The 13,957-nt window shown below is 36.9% G+C and overlaps 1 protein-coding gene across 2 annotated transcripts in view; it reads right to left on the bottom strand.

Moving 5' to 3' along the window:
- Positions 1-13,957, bottom strand: part of BICD1 (BICD cargo adaptor 1) — a 214,154-nt gene that overhangs the window by 39,271 nt on the left and 160,926 nt on the right. For both annotated transcript variants that reach the window (XM_080810796.1, XM_080810795.1), the window contains exon 4: positions 9,717-10,142. In XM_080810796.1, the coding sequence (XP_080666922.1) occupies positions 9,717-10,142 (426 nt within the window). The remainder of the gene's footprint in view (positions 1-9,716; positions 10,143-13,957) is intronic.

Here is a 13,957-nt window from a genome sequence, read left to right as displayed (position 1 = left end):
CATGAATTTCAGTGACTATGGTTAGTTAAAACACCAGTCCCCCAATACACAGTACATTAACTGTGAGCAATGTGTAAGTATAAACTTTGCTGCTTCAATTTACAAAGTTTACAAAATTATGAAATTACCAATCATATCACTTCTTTCAGAGTGTTTCAGTGATTGGTCACTGTGTATCTGTTATTCAGTTCATTCATAGAGAGCAAAGTGTAGCTGTGTTCTCTTGTCTTCTTGTCTCCCAGTGGTAAACTCACACGAGGTTTTACCAAAATAGATAGTCCAAAAAGGGAAATGAGAAAGAGAAGGAAGGAAGGAAGGTAGGAAGGAGAGAGAGAGAGAGAAAGAAAGAAAAGAAAAAGAAAGAGAGAGAGAGAAGGAAAGAAAGAAAGGAAGGAAGGAAGGAAGGAAGGAGAAGAAAAAGGAAAGGAAGGAAAGAAAGAACAAGCAGCAGAGAAACAAAGTGATGACAACACTGGAAATAAAATCTGAATCAGATATAAATGGAGTTACAGAAGAAATAGTTGAATGTGACAGTGTTGACGTTGATGTCATTTGAAAGAATTTAGATATGTAGCCAAAGCAGTTGGTGATGGAGAATGCACCAACAAGAATAAAAAAAGTAGTTGTTACAAAAAGGATAAAAATGTCCTAGAGGAAGTGACAAGGGCACACTAAATGTACTCTCAGAGATATTTTCAGACATTGAAAGTGTAACGGATAGGAGGTTGAAAGTTGATCCAAATAGAAGTATGACAATTTACCAAAGCATAGAAAAGATTTCTCCTATCATAAAACATATGATGAGAAGAAGGTAAGATTGAACTGTACTTGGTAAGTTTTTTGGGGGGTGTAGGCACAATTTAAATTTTTGTTTCAAAAGCTTGCATATCTTTGGTATTCTATAAAATGTAAAGTTAATTTCCCTAGTTTTTTGGGGGGGGTAAATTTTTATTTTAAAGGTAAGTTTTTTAACAAGAAAAACTTTATGTTTCTACTTTTTGGATTACAGTGTACTAAGTCGTCATATTATTTTTTCATTTCTTTATACATTTACAACAAACTGTAAGGGAGTTTTTAATTAACATTTTGACAAAAATTTTTTAAAGATCATAAAACAGAGGACACTTGACTGTCTCAATTGGTAAAGCATGAGACTCCTCATCTTGGGGCCATGAGTTCAAGCATTGGGCATTGAGCTTACTTTAAAAAAAAAAAAAATCACGAAACAATTGAACTTTCTCCATTTCTCTATTAATTACGAGTTTGTTTTGCATGGTTTCAGCTTGCACAATCATTTATGGCCTAGCAATTTCAAGCAAAGCAAGGTCTGCCTGTGTGGTAGGTCATGAAATTAGAATGAAAAATACAGTTTTATTATTTTAGATTATTATCAGAGGCTCCTAAGTTGTAGCTTTGATTTTATGACACCGTACTTGCCCAGATCTGGAACACAATTCACAGGTTACATATTATGGCTACAGAAACCAAAATATTCCAAAAAAAATAGTATAACAGGTTAAAAAAGAAAGTCTACTGGGGCTGTAGCATCTGAGAACTCAGCTCTAATTTTGGCACCAACATTTACCTAGCTCCGTGGCTCTGGGCAAGCTACAGTTTATGCAATTAAAAAAGGATGATTGAGTAAGACAGTGAATATAATGCTCAAGGTATTATAATGTTAACCATTGTTAACATTTGGGTAGCTGGTCATTCCCAGGACCAAAATGTTTCTTTATGCCAAACACATTTGTTTCACAGATTTGATCTGTAGTTGCAAAAGCAACTCTTTCATTTCAGAATCAAGATATATTCTAATACAAATCCTCTTAGTTGGGTTTCACTAGGTATAACAAATTATATTCCCATAGCTGAAGATCTGATTTATCCACACTATTGGGCAATCACTTTAAGTGAAAAACCCAGGTATTAGGTAATGTGGTACTTGATGAAAAGCCAAGTTATTTGAAATTTTGTTAGAAAATAAAAAATAAATCTCCTAAATATTCTGTTATTGATATTGCATATAATCTCAGTGAAAACAGATTATTTCAGGAGTTTTTTTTCTCTTGAAAATTAAGTGAATTTGCTCTGAAAAGCCTAAACATCATTTGATCAGTATACATAATTACAAAAGACAAAGCTGTTTTCTTTTTTTTTTTATGATTTTATTTATTTATTTGAAAGAGAGAGAGAGAGAGCACACTCATGAGCAGGGGGGAGGGGCAGGGGGAGAATCAGACTCCCTGCTGAGCAGGGTCCTCCCCCCACTCCCTAATGCCTCCCTAATGCAGGATTCAGTCCTAGGACCCTGAGACCATACCCTGAGCAGAAGGCAGACACTTAACCAACTGAGCCACCCAGGCGCCTCGACAAAGGTATTCTCAAAAAGCCTTTTAATAGGAGGTGCCTGGGTGGGTCAGTTAGTTAAGTATCTGACCCTTGATCTAGGAATCATGAGTTTAAGCCCCGCATCAGGCTCCACACTGGTCTTAGAGCCTACTTTAAAAAAAAAAAAAAAGCTTTTAATAAAATAAAAATTGGACTAGAACAAAATGTACTGAAGTGTCTCAACCTCATTTTTACAGGGAAAAATGTTATAATGAAAGAGGTAATGCCATTAGGAGAGTTCCAATCTGTGCTCTGCCAATTCTGATTTTAAAATAACATTTTTTCCTGTACCCCTCGGGATAAAAATACATTATATGTTTATTAAAATAAAAAAATTAAATAAAATAACAGTTTTTAAGACTAAAAGACAAATCAATCAGGCTCTTTAGGATCGCCTCTCCAGAAAACATCAGATAGAATATTGTCTCTTTCGTGTATGGCCCTTCCACACACTCAGTGCATTTCTGGTGGAATCATTTGAACAGAGAGTGATATCCAAATTGACACACACACATTTTCCCAGTTATGATTGGTCTGCGTTCCCTCCAAAGATAACTAAATTGTGGGTAATTTTATACAACTCCAGCATGATTATTATTTTCACTCAGCTATTGAAGTTTGGAGAACCTTAAATTGTATTTGGATTTCAGAAGCAGTGCATAAACTATTTAAGATATCTTGTGTTTTGAATTAATAAAAGCAAAGGACCTTCAAATATTAAAATTTCTATTCATTTTAAGTATACTGTTTTAATCTCCATTTGTGAGGAACTTATCCAAGAGACACTTGCTGACTTAATTATCATCTTCTATAGTGACTAAGAATGGTTGCTTTATTTCTCTTTCTACAATCTTCATCTTCTACCTGGAACTGAGGATTTTAATTTTTTTACAGTAGGACTGGTTGCTTTGCCAGAAAACTTAAATGCAGAATTTGTGAACTCTGTAATCCAGTGTAAATATACAGTATATGTTTATTATTATTGTTGTTATTATGTCCAATTGAATTTTTTTTTTAAAGTAATCTTTGCTCCCAGTGTGGGGCTCGAACCCATGACCCTTAGGTCAAGAGTCACATGCTCTACCTACTGAGCCTGCCAGGCAGCCCTCCCACAGAAATTTTTAAATTTCACTGAGTGTTTATCTTTTAAATAAACACACTTACATGTACTGAATACTGATAGATTCTTTTGTGGAAGAACAAAAGAAAAGATAATCAGAATTTGCACATTCATATTAAGACTTTTATAGGAAAAGAAGTAAAAAAAGCTGTTTCGTAGACTATTAATTTTCATCGTCTTTATCCTGTTCAACTGACTCTCAATTTGACATTTGAATGCTTGGGTGTGATTCTTGTAATGGTATACATAGTATCGAAATGCACAAATAGAACTCATAAATAAATAATTTATTCTCCTCTGTTTGAAGTGAAGCAATTCTGTCAATGCCTATCTGTGCCCTGAAAAGAACTGTGAAAAAGATCAACCTAGTGCAAAGTTAACCTCGTGACACCAAGTTACCATATGACCTAGCAATCCCACTCTTAGGCATATACCAAAGAGAATCAGAATGTATGTGCACACAAAAACTAGTATATAAATGTTCATGCCATTATTCAGAAGAGTCAAAAAGTGGAAACAATTCAAACGTTCATCACTGATAAATGGATATCTAGAATGTGGTCTATCCAAAAAATGGAATATTATTTGACAATAAAAAGAATGAAGTACTAATATATGTTGTAACATGAATGAACCACAAACACGTTATGCTAAGTAGAAAAAGCCAGTCATGAAAGGCCATCTGTTGTATGATTCCATTTACATCCAATGTCCAGACCAGACAAATCTATCAAGACAGAAAGTAGATTAGTGGTTGCTCAGGGCTGGAGTGGCTAATGGGTACACAGTTTATTTTTGTTGTGATGAAAATGTTCTAAAATTGACTGTGGTGATGGTTGCACAGCTCTGTAAATATACTAAAGACCACTGAGGGGCGCCTGGGTGACTCAGCTGGTTAAGCATCTGCCTTAGGTTCATGATCCCAGGGTCCTGGCATGGAGCCCTGGATTGGGCTCCTTGCTCAGCAGGAAGACTGCTTCTCCCTCTCCCCCCCACTCATGCTCTCTGTCACTATTTCTGTCTGTCTCTCTCAAATAAATAAATAAAATCTTTAAAATAAATAAACAAACAAACAAACAAACAAATATCTTTGAATTACACCCTTTAACTGGGTGGACATAATTATATCTCCAAAAAGTTGTTCTTAAAAAAGATCACAAAGACTCTTCCCTTGCTGTTGTGACAACAGATGCTCTTGTTATGTTTTCTGATATGTAGTAGAAAAAGTTCTTCTGAGAAATGCATTTGCCAATAAAGCTTACATTAAAGGTAATCTTTATAAAATCTGTAATTGTTTAACGGGTTGTCAACTCTGCCCTAGAAAATTTATTTGTCACTTTAAGTTTTAAAAAACACAAACTGCCTAATCTTCTTTTAATTAATTTCACCCCATAAGTATTCTGTCTTTGTTAAGCGCAGAGAATATTTAACTTGTTTGACTTGCTCTCTGTAGCAAATTTACTTACTAAGTTCTTGACTTTGAGCAAATGACAATAACATATCTGTGCCTCAATTTGCCTATCTATAAAATGGGGATAATGATACTCTCTACCTCATACAGTTGTTATAACACCAACCAATTAAGCAAATATATATAAATTGCTTTGAACTCTTAGTGGACATAATAGCAAACTGACCACTTACCATCATTATAGGAAAAATCAAAATGGTCTTCAATAGAATGGATCTAAATATAATATGAATCTTTATTTCTTTCACATCCATGAGGATACAATAGAACATCAGTTTCAGTTTCATAGAAACATTGCTGTTTTGTCACATTAGATGTGAAATTATATAGCTGGTATGATACTGAAAAAAATAATCCGAAGAGTTTTCTCCCTAGTTTGACTCTCTGCATTGTGAGGTTAAACAGAGGCTATTTATCAAAGGCAGAAATTTTAGTACAAGCAGAGAGACTCCTTTAAATAGATTAAGTAATTTAGCTTCCCCAGACAGGATCTACTTATTTTCATTCTAATAAAACTAATTAAGGTACTTGGCTGTCACTGGAAAATATCAATTACAGCTGCCCCTTGAACAATGCAGTACTATTGGCTGGAAGCCTTACCAATAACATAGTCTACTAATATATATTTTGAATGTTACGTGTATTATATACTTTTTTTTACAATAAAGTAAGCTAGAGAAAAAAGTTATTAAGAATCGTAAGAGACACCTTTACAGTACTATACGCAAAAAGAACTACATGTCAGTGGACCGATGCAGTTCAAATCCGTGTTGTTCAAGGGTCAGCTGTATAGTCTATTCGAAATAACTGAGTCTTGAGGGCAATACAACTCTAGGAGGTACTCTTTAAATTGCAGTTGTCCTAGATTTTCATATTAATTATCACCACTTCCCAGCAGATGGCAGTATGATCTCTTCGACCTGGGTATGCTGTTTTCAAAAGGTTTCTTTAATTCTAAGGAAGAACAATTTAAAAGCTGCATATTCCCTGGTACACGGTGTTAGATCCCTCCCTGTGCCCCTATATATCTCCACAAACTGTCAACATTAACGAAGCACAGGTGTTCGGTTTGAAGGTACTTTGGACCCCAGCCAAAAGAAATCCTAGAAAACAAGGGAACTATGAAAATACAAGCTGCGATATCCAAGGTATGCTGATATCAGAAACTGAGATACACAAGTCAGCGAGCTGCCTGACAGTATGGCAATTGCCATGCCTAAGACAGCCATAACATCTAAATCTCAAGTGGCTTTAAATAAAAGTTTTCTCTTAATTCACAGCTCTAGATTTCTCTAGCAGCAAAATTGTACCTGACTGCTGAGAGACCTTTTCTGGTGCTCATTTTCTCCTCTTAGCATGAATAACCACATGTTGCACTACAGAAATGCTTATATTATTTGATCATTCACTGCTGCACCCCGTCCCATTAGGGATGTCATAAATATATCATACGTGTTGCATATTACCTTTCTACATTCTGAACATTTAATCTCAAAACACACCTGGCCCCAAGCATTTCAGAGAGCCGCACTTAAAGTGCATTTTATTGCTTGCTCCTTGGATCATCCAGGAGAGTGGCACTGATACACAGTATATGCTGCAAGGTGTATTAGTACTGTTGAATATCAGAACTGTCATACTCTTTATTAACTTTATTATAACTTTATTAAATGTTATGCTCTAACATTAACATGGTGAAACATTAACATCAAACACAAATGCAATCACTTCTAGGCAGTATATCCTGGCATGTTCTTTATAATTTGCTTATTTACATAAATTAAACCCAGGGGACGCATAGCTAAGGAAAATCTATCAGATTATATAAACAAATTATGCATGAAAGGATATATTCTGCTATATTTGTGCTCAATGAAATATATTCTTAGAAAAAGTTGATATGCTTTTTTAAAAATGTTGCTTACGAAAAGATGGCTACTTTGTCTAAAACAAAATTACACGTTAGTGTTGTTGGTTGTGAGACTGGAAGCTGCAAAGCCTTTCCTGCGTTGAGCCTGGTTTCTGTAATTAAACGTGGAGCAAATTTTGGAATATAAAGCCCTCCCTGTGCCCCTCTATATCTTGACAAACTGTCAACATGAATTAAGCACTGGTACAGTTTTCTGCTGTATTGAGGGAAGGCTTACCCAGTCATGTTTTTCTCTCCCTCTTTGCTAAATGAACATCCCTTTTCAGAAAGACCCCACCCTCAGACACTTAACTATTACCTTTCTGTATTCCCACCAGTGACCACATATGTTAGTCCTTCTGAGATGACTCTCCTTGAGCAAAACTGTCCAATAGTAAGTTAATATTAATAGAAGTTAAATGAATCAAGAGCTTAATAAATTAAAGGCACTGTGGAGTTGAAAATAGTAAAATAGTAGAAAAAGTAATGCTCACAATCACTGAGCATTTACAGTTTGTCTGGCCCTGTTCTAAGCACTCTACAAACATTAACTCATAAATCAAGCCATTCTAACCAGGAAGGTATTCTGTAGCCCCATTTGATGGTAGAGTAATGTGCTGTCCCTCTAAAGGGTTCCCAACTAGCGGTTGGCCCTTGGAGCATCTGAAATGTGTGGGGCACTTTGGGTCATCAAGTTGACTGAAGAGATGTACCTAGCACTAAATGGGTTGGGTCCAGAGATGCTAGACCCCTTGTAGCTCACTAGTCTCAGACAATGAGGAATCTTCCCACCCCAAATGCAAACGACATTCCAGCCAAGAACCACTCTCTTGCTGAGAACTTGTCTTCACCATTCTTCTTGTTAAATGACTCATCTCTTCTAGAATTTTGTATTATTTCAGATTAGATTTAGGATTAAATGCGAAGAAAACAGCTCTGAGTTTTCAGCCAATAGCTGACCTGGGTGAAAACTGTTGAGCTGTTTTGTGCATAAAAGCCCCTCTTCCTATTATTTTCTACACTGCCACCATAAAAAGAAGAAACAAAAAGTCTTGGTACGCTAACTTTGTATACTAAAGCCACCAATGTGATAGCTTAAGAAAAACTGTAAATTAATTCTATTTAGTTTGGGGGTATGAATTCTTACAAATTATCATGCAAAAATTTAAAATATGTTTGCTATCAATCTAGTGGTATTAGTGTAAACTGAGCAAAAAGACATAGAGAAATATTACCCAACAGAACTGAACTTCGCAGTCAGGTAAAAGTCTATATGAAATTCATTTTCTTCCAATGGCCATGCCCTCTTGATTTCTTGATTTAAACACCATGAAAATGAATTCTTTGCTAGTAGCCCAACACACAGGGCAGGTAAAGTGCATGATATGTTAATTCTCAATGTGCTGTTAATAATAAACCTATTAAATTAACATCACTGGTTCTCTAGTTTCTTACTTCTGCTATTTTCACTTTTTAGTCATCATTTCTATAAAGGCAGGAAAGTATAAGCCCCATTTGCTATAGAAATAAATGCCTTCCAGAGTCTCGACAGCCTCTAATTATCACCCAAATGCAAAGAACCTGGGGGGGGACAAGAGACTGAAAATTCAGCCTCAAACCTAATCACCTGACAAGCTTCCTGATGGTTCCGCAAGTCTGCTGGAGTCCAACAATTTGTAGTAGTGAGAGGCCCCCAGGCCATGGTGACAGCGGTGATGCTGTTCCTCAGGCAAGACTCCATCAGCACTGGATTAAGATACCGCAGGGAGGAAAGACCTAAACTAGAAAAGCCATTTCATAGCGAGATAACCTTAAAGGCTAGGACTCTTCATAAGGCATTTGAATTTGAAGGTGCTAAAAATTTAAGGCCTAGATCATGCTGGTTTCAGATTTATCCCTGTTCTGTATTTTGAATCATATGATATCCTGGCTAATTAGCATACTGAAAGTCCTTCATGTCTTTTAAAGCTTAAGGTATTCTTGTGAACTCTACCATTATTCTTGAAGCTATATGTACAGTTGTTTGTGATGGAAACGTTCATTTTTCTATCATTTCGCTTGTATGTATAGGTTCTGAATTTTTCTGTTAGAAATGGATGGAGACCCGTTTCTCCCTTCACACCTGATTGCAATCCACTTTGTGGCTTTAAGATAGATTTTTTTTTTTTTAAATTTGTTTCAGGGGTACAAGTCTGTGATTCATCAGGCTTACACAATTCACAGGACTTACCATAGCATATACCCTCCCCAATGTCCATCCCCCAGCCACCCCTCCCTCCCACCCCCCTTCCACTCCAGCTACCCTGTTTGTTTCCTGAGATTACGAGTCTCTTATGGTTTGTCTCCCTCTCTGGTTTAGTCTTGTTTCATTTTTCCCTCCCTTCCCCTATGATCCTCTGTCTTGTTTCTCAAATTCCTCATATCAGTGAGATCATATGATAATTGCCTTTCTCTGATTGATTTATTTTGCTTAGCATAATGTTCTCTAGTTCCATCCACGTCATTGCAAATGGCAAGATTTCATTTTTCTGATGGCTGCATACTCTTCCATTGTGTGTGTATGTATGTATGTAGATAGATAGATAGATATATCTCCCATCATCTTTATCCATTCTCTAATATAGATTTCTTAAAGTGACACAAATGAGAGTTTTCTTTTCAACACATATTCTGTTATGTCTTTCTAAGATACTGTACATTCAAAGTTGCCAGTTGAAGAAGCAATATTTCAAAAAACAAGCTAGAAGTAAAATGTGAGAACAAGAAATTCCAGAACAGGTGACCCGTAATCTGTAAGAAATCTACTCTCACAGCCCTAGAGATCTTACCTGCATAAGTTGTTGCTTCAACTTCTGTATTTCTGAAATGTTCAGTTCACTGAATAAGTCAGAAACAGGGTGTAGAGATTCTCCTTTCCTTAAAGTGGGAGTCCGATAGTCTCCATTCAGTTTCACAAGGGGCCCATGGATATGCCCATTCATTTTGTCATCATTGTTTGGTTCACTTGCGTCCTCCGTGAACTTGAGTCCATCGACAGAGATGCTGATATGGTTATCGTTGAGGGTGATGTACTGGGAGAGCTCCTTCCGCAGGATGTTCTTTTGCTCCCTCTCATTTTTTAAGGTCTCAAGGGCTTCTTCCAGTTGGTGCTCCGCAATTTCTTTCAACCGGATGGCGTCTTCCAGCTGGCTGTTGAGCAGCACAGTTTCCTCCTCAAACCGCTTAATCTCATGCTTTAAGCCTTCATATTCAACCTGAATTAGATAGGATAAAGAAGATTCATAGAACTAAAATTTGGGTCTTACAAAACTGCCATCAACCACTCTAGTAGACCTAACTATGTAAAAAAATTAAAATGTTAATCAACTCATTATATTGTACACCTGAAATTAATATAACACTGTATGTTAACGAAAAACAGGAAACCACACAGTATAAAATGTGAGTCTACAAAATAAATCTAAAGAAGCACACAGTATATACTCTTCAGGTAACACAGGATGGTTTCTTTGGAAATTATGCATAATTTATAATATATAAAATTAATATGTATTATATATTATAAAATTTATAAATACTTTAAGTTATATATAATTTATATACATAAATTCAATTCTTAGTAGAGATGAAAATGTCTGTTTTAGGATTTCTTTTTGTGGGGACTAATGGCCAAAAGGGGGCACTGTTTGCTTAAAAAAAAAAAACCAGGAATTTTCTTTTTTTAAAGATTTTATATATTTGACAGAGATCACAAGTAGGCCGAGAGGAAGGCAGATAGAGAGAGGGGGAAGCAGGCTCCCCACTGAGCAGAGAGCGCAACAAGGGGCTCGATCCCAGGACCCCAGGATTATGACCGGAGCGGAAGGCAGAGGCTCCAACCCACTGAGCCACCCAGGTGCCCCTATTTTTTTTAAGATTTTATTTATTTATTTATTTGAAAAAGAGACAGAGCCAGGGAGAAGGGTCGAGGGAGAGGAGAAGCAGGCTCCACGATGAACAAGAAGCCCTACCAGGGGCTGGATCCCAAGACCTGAGATCATGACCTGAGTTAACGGCAGACATTTAACTGACTAAACCACCCAGGCGCCCCCAGGAATTTTTTAAAAATAAGTTTATCAGGGGTGCTTGGGTGGCTCAGTTGGTTAAGGGACTGCTTTTGGCTCAGGTCATGATCCCAGGGTCCTGAGATTGAGGCCCGAATTGGGTACCCTGATCAGCAGAGAGCCTGCTTCTCCCTCTCCCTCTGCCTGCCTCTCTAGCTGTGCTCTCTCTGTCAAATAAATAAATAAAATCTTTAAAAAAAAATAAGTTTATCAGAATAAAACCAAGAAAATATTTTATCATCACTATTACTTTGTTTTATTTAATTATTAATGATAAGGAAATTTTTATATTCAGAGATAGATTAGCTAAAAGATCACACTAAGAATTTATCTCAACAAAATATGTTTGCAAGTAAAATGAGACAGAAAAATTTTATGTGCTTACGGATAGAATCTGGAATAGCGGTACTGATTATCTGATAACAGAAAAATACATATATATTGTTATCAATGTGATCGTCCTTTGAATTAAGAGCCAAATAGCCTGTGTAAACACTCTCTTGTCCATGAAAGCCCACAGAAGAAAGAGATCTGTATTATAAACTGACAGACCTTCCTTGAGGCCTTTTCCATGGCACTAGTGACATTCTACTTTTTAATAAATATTTTATCTCCACAACTATACTGTGGTCTCCTCAGAAGGAGGAAATACTTGTCACGCACCTACGTGTCCCTCAGTGCTTCAATATTCCATCATTGTGTTTCAAGAGAATTCTGCTCTTCAACAAGCATTTGCTGTTGTGAATGAAAAAATAAACTAGAAAAGGTATTATCATAAAGTCGTTATGATATTAGATACTAGTTTAAACTTTGTGCTTAGTTGTACATTTATTTTATTGTTTATATTATTAAACTTGTATTTTAAGAAATATTTTTTATTATTTATTTATTTTTAGATTTTATTTATTTATTTTAGAGAGAGATAGAGAAGGGGCAGAAGCAGACTCCTCATGGGGCAGGAAGCCAGAGGCGGGGTTCCATCCCAGGAGCTGGGATCATGACCTGAGCTGAAGGCAGATGTTTAACCGACTGAGCCATGCAAACACCCCCAGAAATATTTTTAAAAATGAAAGAATAGGGATCATAGACCATTACCATTTTCATTTGTTTCTATTCCACACCCCACCCTACCCTTCTTCACATAATCTCAGTGCAATGGCTTGTCTTGCAAAAGGTTAGGATAACAGTTTTGACATAGGTTTAGGTCAGATGTAGGTTTGGCTGATGTGACAGAGACCTAGATAAGACTGACTGAGTCTAGAGAGACATTTGGCTTTCTCTCATGTAACACTATGGAGATAGACAGTCAAGGGCCAGTAGGATTCTCTTTTCCATGAGGTCATCCAGGAACCAGGCATCTTCTTTTTTTTTTTTTCCTTAAAGATTTTATTTATTTATTTGACAGACAGAGATCACAAGTAGGCAGAGAGAGGGGGAAGCAGGCTCCCTGCTGAGCAGAGAGCCTGATGCAGGGCTTGATCCCAGGACTCTGAGATCATGACCTGAGCTGAAGGCCGAGGCTTAACCCACTGAGCCACCCAGGTGCCCTGGGCATCGTCTATCCTATTACACTACCTCCTACTCTGGTCCATATGATCTAAGGCAGCTTGCCACCTTGATCATGTTTCAAGCAGTGGGTAAAGTAAGAGGAACACCCTTTCTCTTTAAGGACATGTCTCAAAAGGTGTTCATATCACTTCTCATATCCCAGTGGCCAGTACTAATCACATGACACTTACTTACAAGGGAGGTGAAGAATGTTGTCTTTACCCCACATAGCCTTAGGCTCAGTTAAAAACTGAGTAACAGGGGCGCCTGAGTGGCTTAGATGGTTGAGTACTTGACTCTTGGTTTCAGCTCAGGTCATGATCTCAGGGTCTTGGGATTTTCACTCAGCAGGGAGTCTGCTTATGGATTCTTTCTCTCTCTCTCTCTCTGCCCCTCTCCCTGCTTGCTTTCTCAAATAAATAAAAACAAACATACAAACAAACACAAGGTAATCACATTGGGAGAGGGAACAATGGATATTGATGGACAACCAGTACTCACTGCTATACAAGATCACTGGAATTCCACATGTCCGTGATAGAAAAGACTCAAATCATAGAAATTGTCTGGGATAACAGAATCTGGGTCCTTGTGTCATGGTTCCTTCCAGGCCTGCTTATATACTGTAAAGTCATCTTCCTCCTGATCTTCTCTATTCCTTTCCCTGGGCAACTCAAGATACCTGCTTGCTACCCTTTCCTAGTACTTCAACCAATCCTCTGACTCTTCCCAAATTATCTGAGAGCTTACATTTGCAGACACTTCTTTAGTTTGCATTGTAGACCTTTTATTCTGTAATCCTTGTTAGACTGATAGCTTAGGCCAGAGATTGTCTAATATTATTGTGTCTTCTGGATGAAATTTAGCCCACTACCAACCAATTTTTGTGAATAAAGTTTTATTAGAACACAGTCACACTATTTTGTCTCTGGCTACTTTCATGATACAACAGCAGAATGTAGTAGTTGGAAGAGACACTGTTAGAGATATATTAGGCCTACAAAACCTAACATATTTACTATCTGGTCTTTATAGAAAACGTTTACTGATTCCCGGGCTAGACTTGAAGACATTAATTTGGTTTGCATTGTAGATTTTTAAATTTTGTAATCCATATTTAATTGATGGTAGACGTCATATAAAACCTGATCTCTTTCTCTCTGGCCAACTCTACTCACTCTATTCATTCCTATGTGGTTCAGGCTCCTAATATTCATGCAGCTATTTCATGTTTCTCTGCCTTAGCCAAGGTTGTCATCTGGAAAACTCTTATTCAACCTTCAAGACCAGTATCAAAAATACCAAAAAAAAAAAAAATTAAAAAAAAGGGACTCTAAAGTCCTTATTGACTTGTTCAGGCAAACAGATCAGTCCTTTCCGGTGCCATCACTGTAAGGCTGAATCAGATAATTTGAGCC

Source organism: Martes martes (assembly GCF_963455335.1).
Source record: "Martes martes genome assembly, chromosome: 8".
NCBI lineage: Eukaryota > Metazoa > Chordata > Mammalia > Carnivora > Mustelidae > Martes > Martes martes.
This window is presented reverse-complemented; position numbering and strand designations above follow the sequence as displayed.